The sequence below is a fragment of the Pan troglodytes genome, chromosome 10, assembly GCF_028858775.2.
Source record: "Pan troglodytes isolate AG18354 chromosome 10, NHGRI_mPanTro3-v2.0_pri, whole genome shotgun sequence".
In the NCBI taxonomy this organism is placed as follows: domain Eukaryota; kingdom Metazoa; phylum Chordata; class Mammalia; order Primates; family Hominidae; genus Pan; species Pan troglodytes.
The window spans coordinates 78,778,580-78,790,006 of record NC_072408.2 but is presented as its reverse complement, the minus strand read 5'-3'; the positions used below and the strand labels follow the sequence as shown (position 1 = coordinate 78,790,006).

Sequence of the window (11,427 nt, the reverse complement as noted above, 5' to 3'; positions counted from 1 at the left end):
TCATATTAAATTGCAGGGTGAAGCAGCAAGTGCTGAGGGAGAAACTGTAGCAAAGTTATACAGATCTAGCCAGGATTGTGGATGAAGTTTGCTACACCAAACCACAGATTTTTCATGTAGACAAAATAGCCTTCTATCAGAAGACAATTCCACGTAGGACTTTCACAGCTAGAGAGGAGAAGTCAAAGCTTCAAAGGACAAGCTGACTCTTTTGTTATGCAGCTGGTGACTGTTAAGGTGAAGCTAACGCTCATTAACCACAGCCAAAAAAGCCTAGGGCCCTTAAGACTCATGCTAATTCTACTCTACCTGTGCTCTAGAAATGTAACAAAATCTAGATGAAAGAGCATTTATTTATAGCATTGTTTACTGAATATTTTAAGCCTATTGTTGAGAACTACTGCTCAGAAAAAGAGACTCCTTTCAAAATACTACTGCTCATTGACAATGTACCTGGTTACCCAAGAGCTCTGATGAAGACATACAAGGGAATAATATTGCTTTCAGGCCGGCTAATATAACATTCATTCTGCAGCCCATGGATCGAGTAGTAATTTTGACTTTTAAGTCTTATTATTTAAGACACACATTTCATAAGACTATTGCTGCCATAGATTGTGATTTATCAGATAGATCTGGTCAAAGTAAATGAAAACCTTCTGGAAAGGATTTAGTATTTTAGATGTCATTAAGTATATTTGTGATTTATAGGAGGAGGTCAAAACATCAACATTAAGAGAAGTATGGAAGAAGTTGATTCCAGCCCTCATGGATGACTTTTTAGGGGTTCAAGACTCCAGTGGAGGAAGCAACTTCAGAAGTGGTGGAAATAACAAGAGAATTAGAATTAGAAGTAGAGTCTTAGGATGTAACTACATTGCTGCAAACTCATGATAAAACCGGAACAGAGGAGGAACTGCATTTTATGGGTGAGCAAAGCAAGTGTTTTCTTGAGATGGAACTGACTCTTGGTGAATACGCTATGAACTATTGAAATGACAACAAAGGATTTAGAATATTTCAATAAACATAATTCTTAAATCAAGAGCAAGGTTTAAGAGTATTGACTCCAATTCTAAAAGAAGTTCTACCACGGGTAAAATGCTATAAACAGCATTGTATGCTACAGAGAAATATTTCATAAAAGGAAAAGTCAATCAATATGGCAAACTTTATGGTTGTCTTATTTTAAGAACTTGCCACAGCCTCCCCAACCTTCAGTAACCACCACCCTGATCAGTCAGCAGCCATCAAAATCAAGGCAAGACCTTCCACCAGCAAAAAGATTATGATTCACTGAAGGCTTAGATGACTGTTAGCATCTGTTAGCAATAAAGTATTTTTAATTATGATATCTACATTTTTAGACATAATGCTATTGCATACTTACTAGACTACAGTGTAGTATAAATATAACTTTTACGTACATTGAAAATACAAAAAAAAATTTGTGTGACTCACTTTATTGCTATATTTGTTTGATTGCAGTGGTCTGGAACCAAACCCACAATATATCTGAGGTTTGCCTGTACTTCTTCAGAAAGTTATGATTCCCAGAACCAACTGGAAAAGTGTGAAGAAAGCAAATCTAAACTCCTCTACCCCTTCTCTCTTGCTTTCATCATGGATGTTAGAACTTTTTTGATGCCAGTGACAGCATGAAGGAAAATGAGAGCAGAGAGGAGGGGTCATTTATTAGCTCATGGACCTAGAAAGTCTAAAGGTACATCTAGCTACATGCACAGCTAAATCTGTGAGCTTGACAATGTCATGAGCTTCACAGCCAGGCCAAAGACGCTGTCTCGGCCGGGCGCAGTGGCTCACGCCTGTAATCCCAACACTTTGGGAGGCCGAGGCGGGCGGATCACAAGGTCAAAAGATTGAGACCATCCTGGCTAACACGGTGAAACCCTGTCTCTATTAAAAATACAAAAAAAATTAGCCAGGCACGGTGGCGGGTGCCTGCAGTCCAGCTACTCGGGAGGCTGAGGCAGGAGAATGGCGTGAACCTAGGAGGCAGAGCTTGCAGTGAGCCGAGATCCAACCACTGCACTCTAGCCTGGGCGAGAGAGCGAGACTCTGTCTCAAAAAGAAAAAAAGAAATTGTAAAACACTGTCTCTATCTTTTACTCTTGGCCTTGCATTCTCTATTTGGTGGTCCATGGAAGTTCCAGACTCACTTTCTACCACCTTACAATTACAGAAGAAAGCAGCACACCTCTTTCTCAATGGTTTCAGAAAAGTCCAGGGTTTGGCTTTAATTGGCCCACCCCAGGTCCTGGCCTACCTATGAACCAATCATTGTGACCAGAAGAATATAATAGCTCACTGATTAAACATTGGTCATAAGCCCACCCCTAGAACTGAGAAGTGGAATCAGCCCCACCCAAGGTAAGGAATAAGACCCAGGGACAGGATTCACAAAAGGAAAACTATGGTGCAATTATAGGACAACGAAGGTATGGATACTGGGCTAACAACAGCTGGTCGGTATGATCAGAGAAACAATCATCCTAAAAGACATATTTCCAACATGGAAAAATAGCCTCCGTCCAGGTTAGGAGTTTGTAGGAGCTATGGGGCTTTTTCCCTCTGTTCTCAGGCAGAAGCTCAAGAGGCAGACTCAGTCTGGCAATTAGCTGTCAGCTCATCAGCAATTCAAATGTCCTGGAGTGGGCCATGCTGATGATCTGTACTTGCAGTAATCATTTGGCTGGGTGAATCAAATTATACTTTCCAATGCCACTTCAAATCAGGATTGCTATGTCTGCACTCATTTTCAGCAGCATTACCATGCAAGTTATTTTCTTTGATATTGACTCTACGTGGGCAAGGGAGAAATTTAGGCTTCTTTTAAGTTCTGCTCAACAGGAAAGACCAAAAAGTTTTAGAGATTTGCAAGGAGACTAATTAGGATCCATTCCAATTTAATGGCTAGGCTTTCACCCTGAAATGGATAGGGAAACATGTTCTGCCCTTGCAAGGTAGAGATTTTTCTTACAAGTAGCTATCTAACTTGGAAACCTCATTCTTTCATAATGCCATGTGCAGTGATCAATCAGATGTAATGATCAAAAGAAAGTTTGCCTCAATCAATCCTGATAAACAAATAACTGCTATAGTGGCAAATCTAATGTGTTCTTCACTTCAAATTCACTTGCCAATAATTGGCCTCATTAGCGTCTGTGAAGTTAGCTGTTCGCTAAAATTGGGCAAGCTGTACATTAGATGTGTTCAGTGGTTTGCAAACCTTTGGGAATAATAGACCTACTGAATCAGCAATCTTGCTAGTTCCATGGAAATGAACAAGCTAAAAAGCAAGGAGACTGCAAGAGATCTAGGAGTGAAGGAGGGACCAGGAACTTCCTCCCACCTACCTGTAATTAATATTATCTTTCTCAACCTGTAAACTAAGGACTAGTTTTGTACCATTTTTTAAAGATTTGATTTTGACAGAAAATGAACTTGATTTCTTTGTGCCATCTAGCTTTCAAATTACCCTGCCCACATCTGTCAGATGTTTTTGTTGTTCAATTGTAAAAACTGTATCCAGACTGGATTATGAGAATGCTGTTTGCAGGCACCATAACCACAGATGCCCCCGGGTTGAACATCAGGCTCACCGCAATCTTCCCAAAGAAGGAAATATACTTCCAGCTGCTGCACCAGCCCATCCTTCTTGGAAAGAGGACAAAATCACAGCAGGTGAACCTTTTCTGGAATATCTGAACTATGCATTTGGGGAGATGGGAGGCAGAGATAAGAGTGGAAATAGACTTAACTAATCCACTAACGTTTATATGGCTTATTCCTACAGAGATAGCAGAATGAACAGTGAACACAACTATTCAGTTTGCCTGGAGGTAAGAGAGGTTTTTTTTCCTGAATTACCCTATATGTCAGCACCACCAACATTCACCAATAATACCTCATTTTCTGTGTCATTTTTGCTTCTGTTTTCAATATCTGTGAGTCACAAGAAAAAAAAATGCATTTGCTTTTTGGTGTAGCTTTCTTTCCCTTAAAAACTGGCCAGAGAAAGTTTCACATGATATTTGTCAAAGGAAGCTTTAAGTATCTGTGAAAGACACAGGATATGTTTGGATGCCTTCTTTTCCAGCCAAATGAGAATCAACCCAGGTACAGATCATTCCAGTTTCTCTGTTTTTCACCTGATGGCGCCCACCCTCTTAACTTTGTAACTTATTTAATTACAACTATTTTTAATAACATCCACCATGATCAAGTAAGATATTGACTTTGCAGATCCCCAATATTGCAATGGCCTCCTAATTGGTTTCACTGCTTCTACTCTTATTCCCACACCCACCCTTTAACCCCACTACACTCCCTTTCCACAGAGCAGCCTGAGTAAGCTCTTAAAAATGTAAATCAGATCTTGTCACTGTCTTCCTTACATCCCTCCAGTGACCTTCCGCTGCACGGAGAGTGCTCCTGACCTCTTGTGGAACCCTGTACTATTATCTCATCCTTGTCTTCCATGCTGCCCTCATATAATTCCATTCCACCCACGGACAATCTGTCTCTTCCTCAAACACATAAACCCAATTTGGATTTGGAGCCTTCGGTCCTTCTTGTTCCCTCTTCTGAGAACACGCGAACCATGGCCCTCTTCAGGCCTGGCTCCATCTCATCCCTGGTTCTTGGTCAAATGCCACCTGCTCGGAAAACCCTAACCCTGACACCATCTCCCCATTTCTCTTTATCAAATCATTGTGATTATTTTCTTCATAGAACTTGCTGTGATTTCAACTCATCTGTTTTTTCGTTTTGTTTTGTTTTGCCTGTATCTCCCTCTAGAATGTAGGCTCAAAGTGGGTATAAACCTCCTCTGCTTTATTCATCACTACATCCTCAGCATCTAAAACAATGCTGATATTGCGCCTGACATGTTCCAAGAAACTGGGTGAATGTTTTGAAACTCCAAGTCGCATTATAAAGAACCACCATTTTATGTTCTAGAACTGGTTTTATTTCAAACATTTGCAAATCTAATATTACAAGAAGCAGTCTCCCATTGTTAATTCCTTTGAGTGTCCCCAGAACATGACAATTTGCATAAGAATCATTTCCCAAAAGGAAAAAAAAAACCTCAGACACACCAGAAAACTCTGGACTGCTTTCTTCTTCATTATAAGTAAGACAAGTTTGAAAGAATAAACATCAAGACTTGATTCTTCAGAAGTTGAAAATTAGATCAAATGAATTGGAGGACAACTACATCTTGTGTTAATGTTTTCCTCCTCGAATGAAGAAAATGAGGTGATGCCAGCCATGACTCCATTTGAAAATGAAACTCTGTATTTCTATTTGATTTCACGTTAAAGCACACTGTTTTTCATTGTAGACTTTTCATGTTGGTAAATGTTGCAATACTTCACAATCATTAGGCTCAGGCCCATTTACTATAAGCAAGCAAGACAAGCACAGATACATCATGCCCATAAAGCATCATTTGTAAATTACACAGTACATAAATGAGACTAAGTCAGAAACCCAAGTCTCACAACTTTCACCACTAATGTGGAAGAAAAAAAAAGGAAGAAGAAATTTCAGTTCAAATTTTCCCACTCTCAAAAGGTATAATTTATAAATAGTCTATTATGCTTTCATTATGCCAAATAAAAGGAACATTCAAGAATATATTGTATGCCTTATTCTAACTCATAATAGACTAAAATGCTTCAAGAATAAAACTGGACTAATCAGATTCTGGCTATCTTTTGCAAAATGTGACAGGTAAGCACCCTGGTCCTGCCAGGAATTTTGTGTTGATTTCTGATTAGCTGATTACAGAAGTCAGCAGCAAAGCCATAATAAAGTAACAACTCACAGTGAGATGACAGTGAGCAAGTGTCTTTAAATTTATAATTGCCCTTGGATCTATTTAATTTAGCTTTAAGTCATGAAGCATAATTGGGATAAATGGTTACACTGAGCAGGTATCAAATATGACAAGAAGCTGGCTGTGATTATTTTGTTACACTATTTCCTTACAGGGAATTTTTCTGCCAACACTTTTCCTATGATGGCTATTAAATTTTATAGGATTTTTTCCACCATTAGCTGTAATGGCATTTGCATGTTAAATGCTCACAACAAATGAAAACCATGATTCCATTGTTTCACAGGGGGAAAACTACGGTTACTGCTATTCCAAATGGAGAACAAATCTAAAAAGAATCAAGTAATTCCACTTCCTTGTATGATACCTATATAAGCTCTGTGGGAAAGCCCATTTACTTTGCAACTCTTTTATTTTTGAAACAAGATAGATTTTTGCACATATTAGAAAACTGGATTCCACTACAAGCCAAAGAGAAGGCACTTCAAATGCTATTTTTTTGTTGAGGGAATTTGTTTACAATTAAATATAATTCTCTCTCAAGTATATTTAATTAAGAAGCTCTAATCTCATGGGACTACTTGTAAGGGTTTTTTAATGAATATATATGACAGGACTCTAGGACTTGTGTCTAAAACAATACCAAATTATGAAAACAACACCAAAGGCAGACATTGAGCATTTCCTAGCCAATTTTCTTCTCTGAGAAAATTCAGCAACCAGTTCTGAAAATTTGTGGATAGGCTATTCTGGATTATGATTCTGGATTCTAATTTATAAGTAATTTATTCAGGGTCATCTAAAGCTAGCAAAGCAAGATATAAGAAACTATATATTTATGGATCTATGAAACTATCAAAATATATGACTGCCTGATCAATCTAGATCTTTTAAATTTGGTTTAGCTTGTTCCTCATTTCTCCACCACCAATTTTTCAAGGCACTATTCCCTTCACCTGGAATAGCATTTATATTTTGTGACTCTCACATTCTATCCACCAAATTATTTCTCAAAATTCAGTTGTTCTGAGAATGCTTCAGAGATAAAAGATCCTCAATCGTTAAGACAACCAATATTCAAACCTCTGGGTTTTCATTTTAGTTTGATCGCTCCCTGATGTGTCTTTTAGCTCTTTCTCATGTTCTTCCTGAATATATTTAGTCCAAAGATTTCTGACCCTTTGTGGGCTCCACATAAGAGTATGAATTAGTTTAAAATTATATGTAATTTCTTACTAAAAGAACATCTTTGGAAATTGCTCAAGTAAATATTTTAAATTGCTAAAGGTTATTTTGTCATTTTTTTCTCTAGTTTTTCTTGCCCCCTCCTTCCCCAGTCCAGTGTTCCTTACTACCAAATGCAGAATCAGAAGAACAGTAGTTATGTTCAGTGAGGGAATCCAAAGAAATTCATTCACTCTCAGCAGTTTTCTATTTGTTCACTTAACCACTTAATTTCATCTTTTACTGCAAAGACCACCAAAACTGTGTGCTGCATCACTACTGTTTACCCAAAGTTGCCCAAACTTTAGGAAAGTGGAGAACCTTCCATAGATTTGGCCTGATTTGCAGCTGTGAGGGGAAACAATATATATACAGTTGGCAACCCTTGACCACAAACCAAGTTCTATTTACTGATAAACATTAGTTTGGATAGGCATTATTTCCTATCTCCAACGACATATTAACACATGCACACACCAAGATGAAGTTTCCCATCTCGGATGACACAGAAACACATGCACGCACTGGGACGAATTTATCAGCAAAACGAAAGGAAAGTGCAATCGACTGTGAATGTTAGTGTACAACTCACTGTACTGCTTCAGGCAAATCACAACTTCTCTGTGACTCAATTTCCACATCTCTGAAATCAAAGATGATCTTTATAGCTCTGTGATTTTATTCTCCTCTGACCAGAAAAAAGTTGTTTAAACACCTGAACATGATAATTTACTTTATTCCAGCATAAAATTCATAGTCCCAAGATTGATTGTCCACTGTTTAGTCTTTCCTAATGTCCTTTCCGGAAGTACTATCTTCCAAAATACTTCAGGAAGCTTGTCATAACTCAGGTTCTACAAGGTCAACGCAACCTACATAATTCCATTTGTAAAAAGGTGTTTTCTTGCATTGTGTAAATACTCAACCTAAAAATCATTCCAACTGCTGTGTTACCTCAACAATTTTTGAAATAGAATATTGAACCTTTGTTATTGTGATGGGAAGTTTCCTACAATTCTGGGTTTATCTCAAATAATGCGTGAAAACACTGATACTATTGAAAATGGAAACAGCTTCACTGCTTTTTTTCATTTTATCTAATGAACACAGAGGAAAGGCTTAGATCTGAAAAAGAAAAGGGCATAAATGAGACTCATAAGAGGGCTATTTGTTACAAATTTTAACTAGATGCAGTTTGGTTAAGGACACTAAGCAGGAATGTCAAATCTTTTTAAGATGTTTAAACATATTACGTTATTTCATACAATGAGTGGTTATCTGCCATTGGATTTCTTATGGTGCTTTATATACTAACACAGTGAGTTACAAGATGGTATAGATATATGGAATTGCATGCTTATTAGCCAAGCCATGACACAGAAGGTTATTTGTGTTATATGACATTGACTGAACTGCTGCTAAGCCCCAAAAAGATCATGCTGGCAACAACATCGGTTCCAGGCATCAAATTCCCAGATATTGGTTCATTTTGTTTAAAGCATCACACACTGTATTCAAGTCGCTGCGAAGGTCCTGCACCACATTTTCAATACTTCTGGTGTCTTTCAGAATTTCAATACTCTGTGTGTAGGGATTGAAGTATACTGAGAAGGGACGGGTAATTGACTTTGCAAAGTCCCTGCAGAATAAACAGAAGTAGAAAGAGATGTGATCAACCCTCATTGGTACAAGGGATAGATAAAAGGAAGCAATAGAGACAGAAAAATAAAAAGTTATTTTCTCTAGCTAGGAGAAAAAAAAAGTTTACCTCATCTTTTCTTTGGCTTCTTCAAAACTTTCTGAAACAAAGTAGGCTTCCTGGAAGGTGGTGATAAGGCATTCCTGTAAGCAAGTTGTCTTTGGGTCAAAGGCTTTCACACATGCCTTGTCAGAAAGGGCATGCTGCAAAATATACCACAAAACCTGTTAAACTCTGTAATGAGACTTCCGAAGTTCCATGACATCACATTTTTACAACACATTTGATAGCTCGGTAATCCTACAGAGCTGCTCAGTTACTAGTCTGTCATGAAATATGGAACTCTCCTGTGTGCAGGGTAAATTGGACACTAGGATTTTGTTTGTTTGTTTGTTTGTTTTGCTTTTTTAAGTATACTAGGTACTGTGGGAGAAAATGAGATTGTGATATTATTTAATTTATTACCAGCCAAATTCATACTGAAGGACAGTTCAGAGATATTCCCCCACAGAAATGGGATTTTAAATCTATGCTATGAATAGAAGCAGGGACAGCATAAATATACTCCAAAATTTATTGCTATAAGCAATGTACTAAAATTTCACTTAAATGGCAGAAGTAATAATTATCTGCATGGAGAGGTAATTGGGGCTCTGACTAAACTATTTGTCTATTCATTGCGAGATATTTTGAGGCCAGGTACTGTGTATCAACAGAGTCTGGAGTGGGCCTGTATATTTGAGGATACTTAAAAAGCATTCATTTACCTTCCACCAAGTACAGCAGAGCAATATACAGCAGATAAATATTGCCACTTGAGGAAAAAAGGAGCTAATATTAATAGTCAGAGTTATGCCAAGAGCAGGTATTAGAAAAACAGGAAAGCTGGCGTAATTACTCTTTGAACCATCATTAGCTCCGTTCAGCTCACTACATGACTAGCACTAAGAACAGCAGGGAACAATGAATGACTATATTCTCAAGATAAATTCAGTGATGTTAAAAGTTAGTGGTCATTTCCTGCCATGTGCTGCCTATTTATAGACCCTAGATTGATGGTTCTAAAAATGCAATGTGCATAAGAATCACTGAGGAGCTTATGAAAATGCAGATATCCAGGGTCTCAATTTCATTTGGCAGGTCTGGATGAAACCTAGAAATCTTCATTTTAAAGGCATCCAAGGTGACTCCAATATAAGTGGTTGTGAACCATATATTGAGAAATACTCCTCTTGATTCTTTTTCTTAATTTAAGGGGGAAATTAGTTGGGAGAGAGAGGCAGAGAGAAAAAATGGGGTAGCAGAAACTGCCGTGAACTGAGAGTTGGAAAACTGGGGCTTCAGTCCAGGTCTAACTGGGTAACCTCAGCAATCATTCAACCTCCCTGTGCCTCCATTTCCTCAACTGTAAATGAGAGTTTTAGGCGGGAAGATTCTGAAGACAATCTCTATCCCAGCCTCTGGATTCCACCCATTATACTTTTCTACCTTCTCGGTCTCTAACAGCTAAGGTTTCCTGGAGAAATTCAGAAAACCCTTTCCTGTTCAATATTCTTCGTGCATTCCTCCAACAATTTCAAAATGCATGGAATGATTTACAGCCCTCCATGAAGAAGTCTGTGGTTCCCTAAGTTTGAAAATGCAATTGAGAACCAAAAGACTGACGTGTAAGAGAAAGGGCACCCTGCATGTGATTTGCTTTCCTGCAAAGTTCCATTGTCCAGATAAATGCATATATGAATCACAGAATGCAGAGGGCCTCTCAGCGTGAACTCATTTTTTTTGGCCCACAGAACAACTTCATTATAAGCAGAAGGTCACTACGCTTGCAAATGCATTTGTGCTAGATTCAGTGCAGGGCAGTGAACATCAAGGGATTTTGGTTCCACATGACCAATAATTCTGTCCACAATTTTAGAAACATATTCACAGTTTCAAGAAACAAAATGTCCCTTTATGAAAGCTGTTGCTCCTCTGCAAAAAATTGGCTTCCTGTTGGCTTGCCATGATTTTCAGAATTCGAATTAGCTTTCTTTGCATCCGTACACTCTGGTTACATTTAATGTACTATGTTGTTCTAACAGTCCATTCATCCATCAGTACATATGGAAAGGACTGTGGCTGGCTCAATGTGTTTAGTCTTCCTACTCTCTCATCCCTGCATTCAGGGTCATGGCCAGAGTGGTAGCAGAATAGGCTGTAAGAACATTAAAGCCATGGCTCCCTTGGGACATCCTTGCTAAGCTAAAGACATTTCACTGGGTCAAGGACAAGCACAAGAAAGAAGTGAAACTCATCTGTTTGTGTCTCCATTGCTTCTATAAGACATTAGCAACCTTAGCAGTCACTATGTATAGAGGATGCCTCCAGAGGTGTGTATGCAATGACAGAGACTGAAATCAGTGTGGTTTTGGAAAAAAATGTCATTTTGTGACAATTCCACTGGATAGCCAGATACTTATTTAGTCATTTTAACAGCTAAAAAGCATTAAAGTAGATCAAGAAAAGGCCCAGAGCATACGGCACTCTGCCCCAGACTTCAAGAAAAACCAGTGGGTTCACACACATGTAATTTGAGGCAGGCCATTAGGAATATAGATCACGCTTGACCAATGTAATATTTAAAGGAAAAACTGGA

The 11,427-nt window shown here is 38.3% G+C and overlaps 1 protein-coding gene across 1 annotated transcript in view; it reads right to left on the bottom strand.

Annotated features, from left to right (window-relative positions):
• Positions 1-4,979: 4,979 nt before the first annotated feature.
• The window catches only part of TPH2 (tryptophan hydroxylase 2), a 96,203-nt gene continuing 89,755 nt past the window's right edge, over positions 4,980-11,427 (bottom strand). Inside the window, exons 10-11 of the mRNA XM_522470.7 lie at positions 8,859-8,992; positions 4,980-8,729 (exon numbers count right to left, since the gene is read on the bottom strand). Of these exons, the coding sequence (XP_522470.2) occupies positions 8,555-8,729; positions 8,859-8,992 (309 nt within the window). The 3' untranslated portion in view covers positions 4,980-8,554. The remainder of the gene's footprint in view (positions 8,730-8,858; positions 8,993-11,427) is intronic.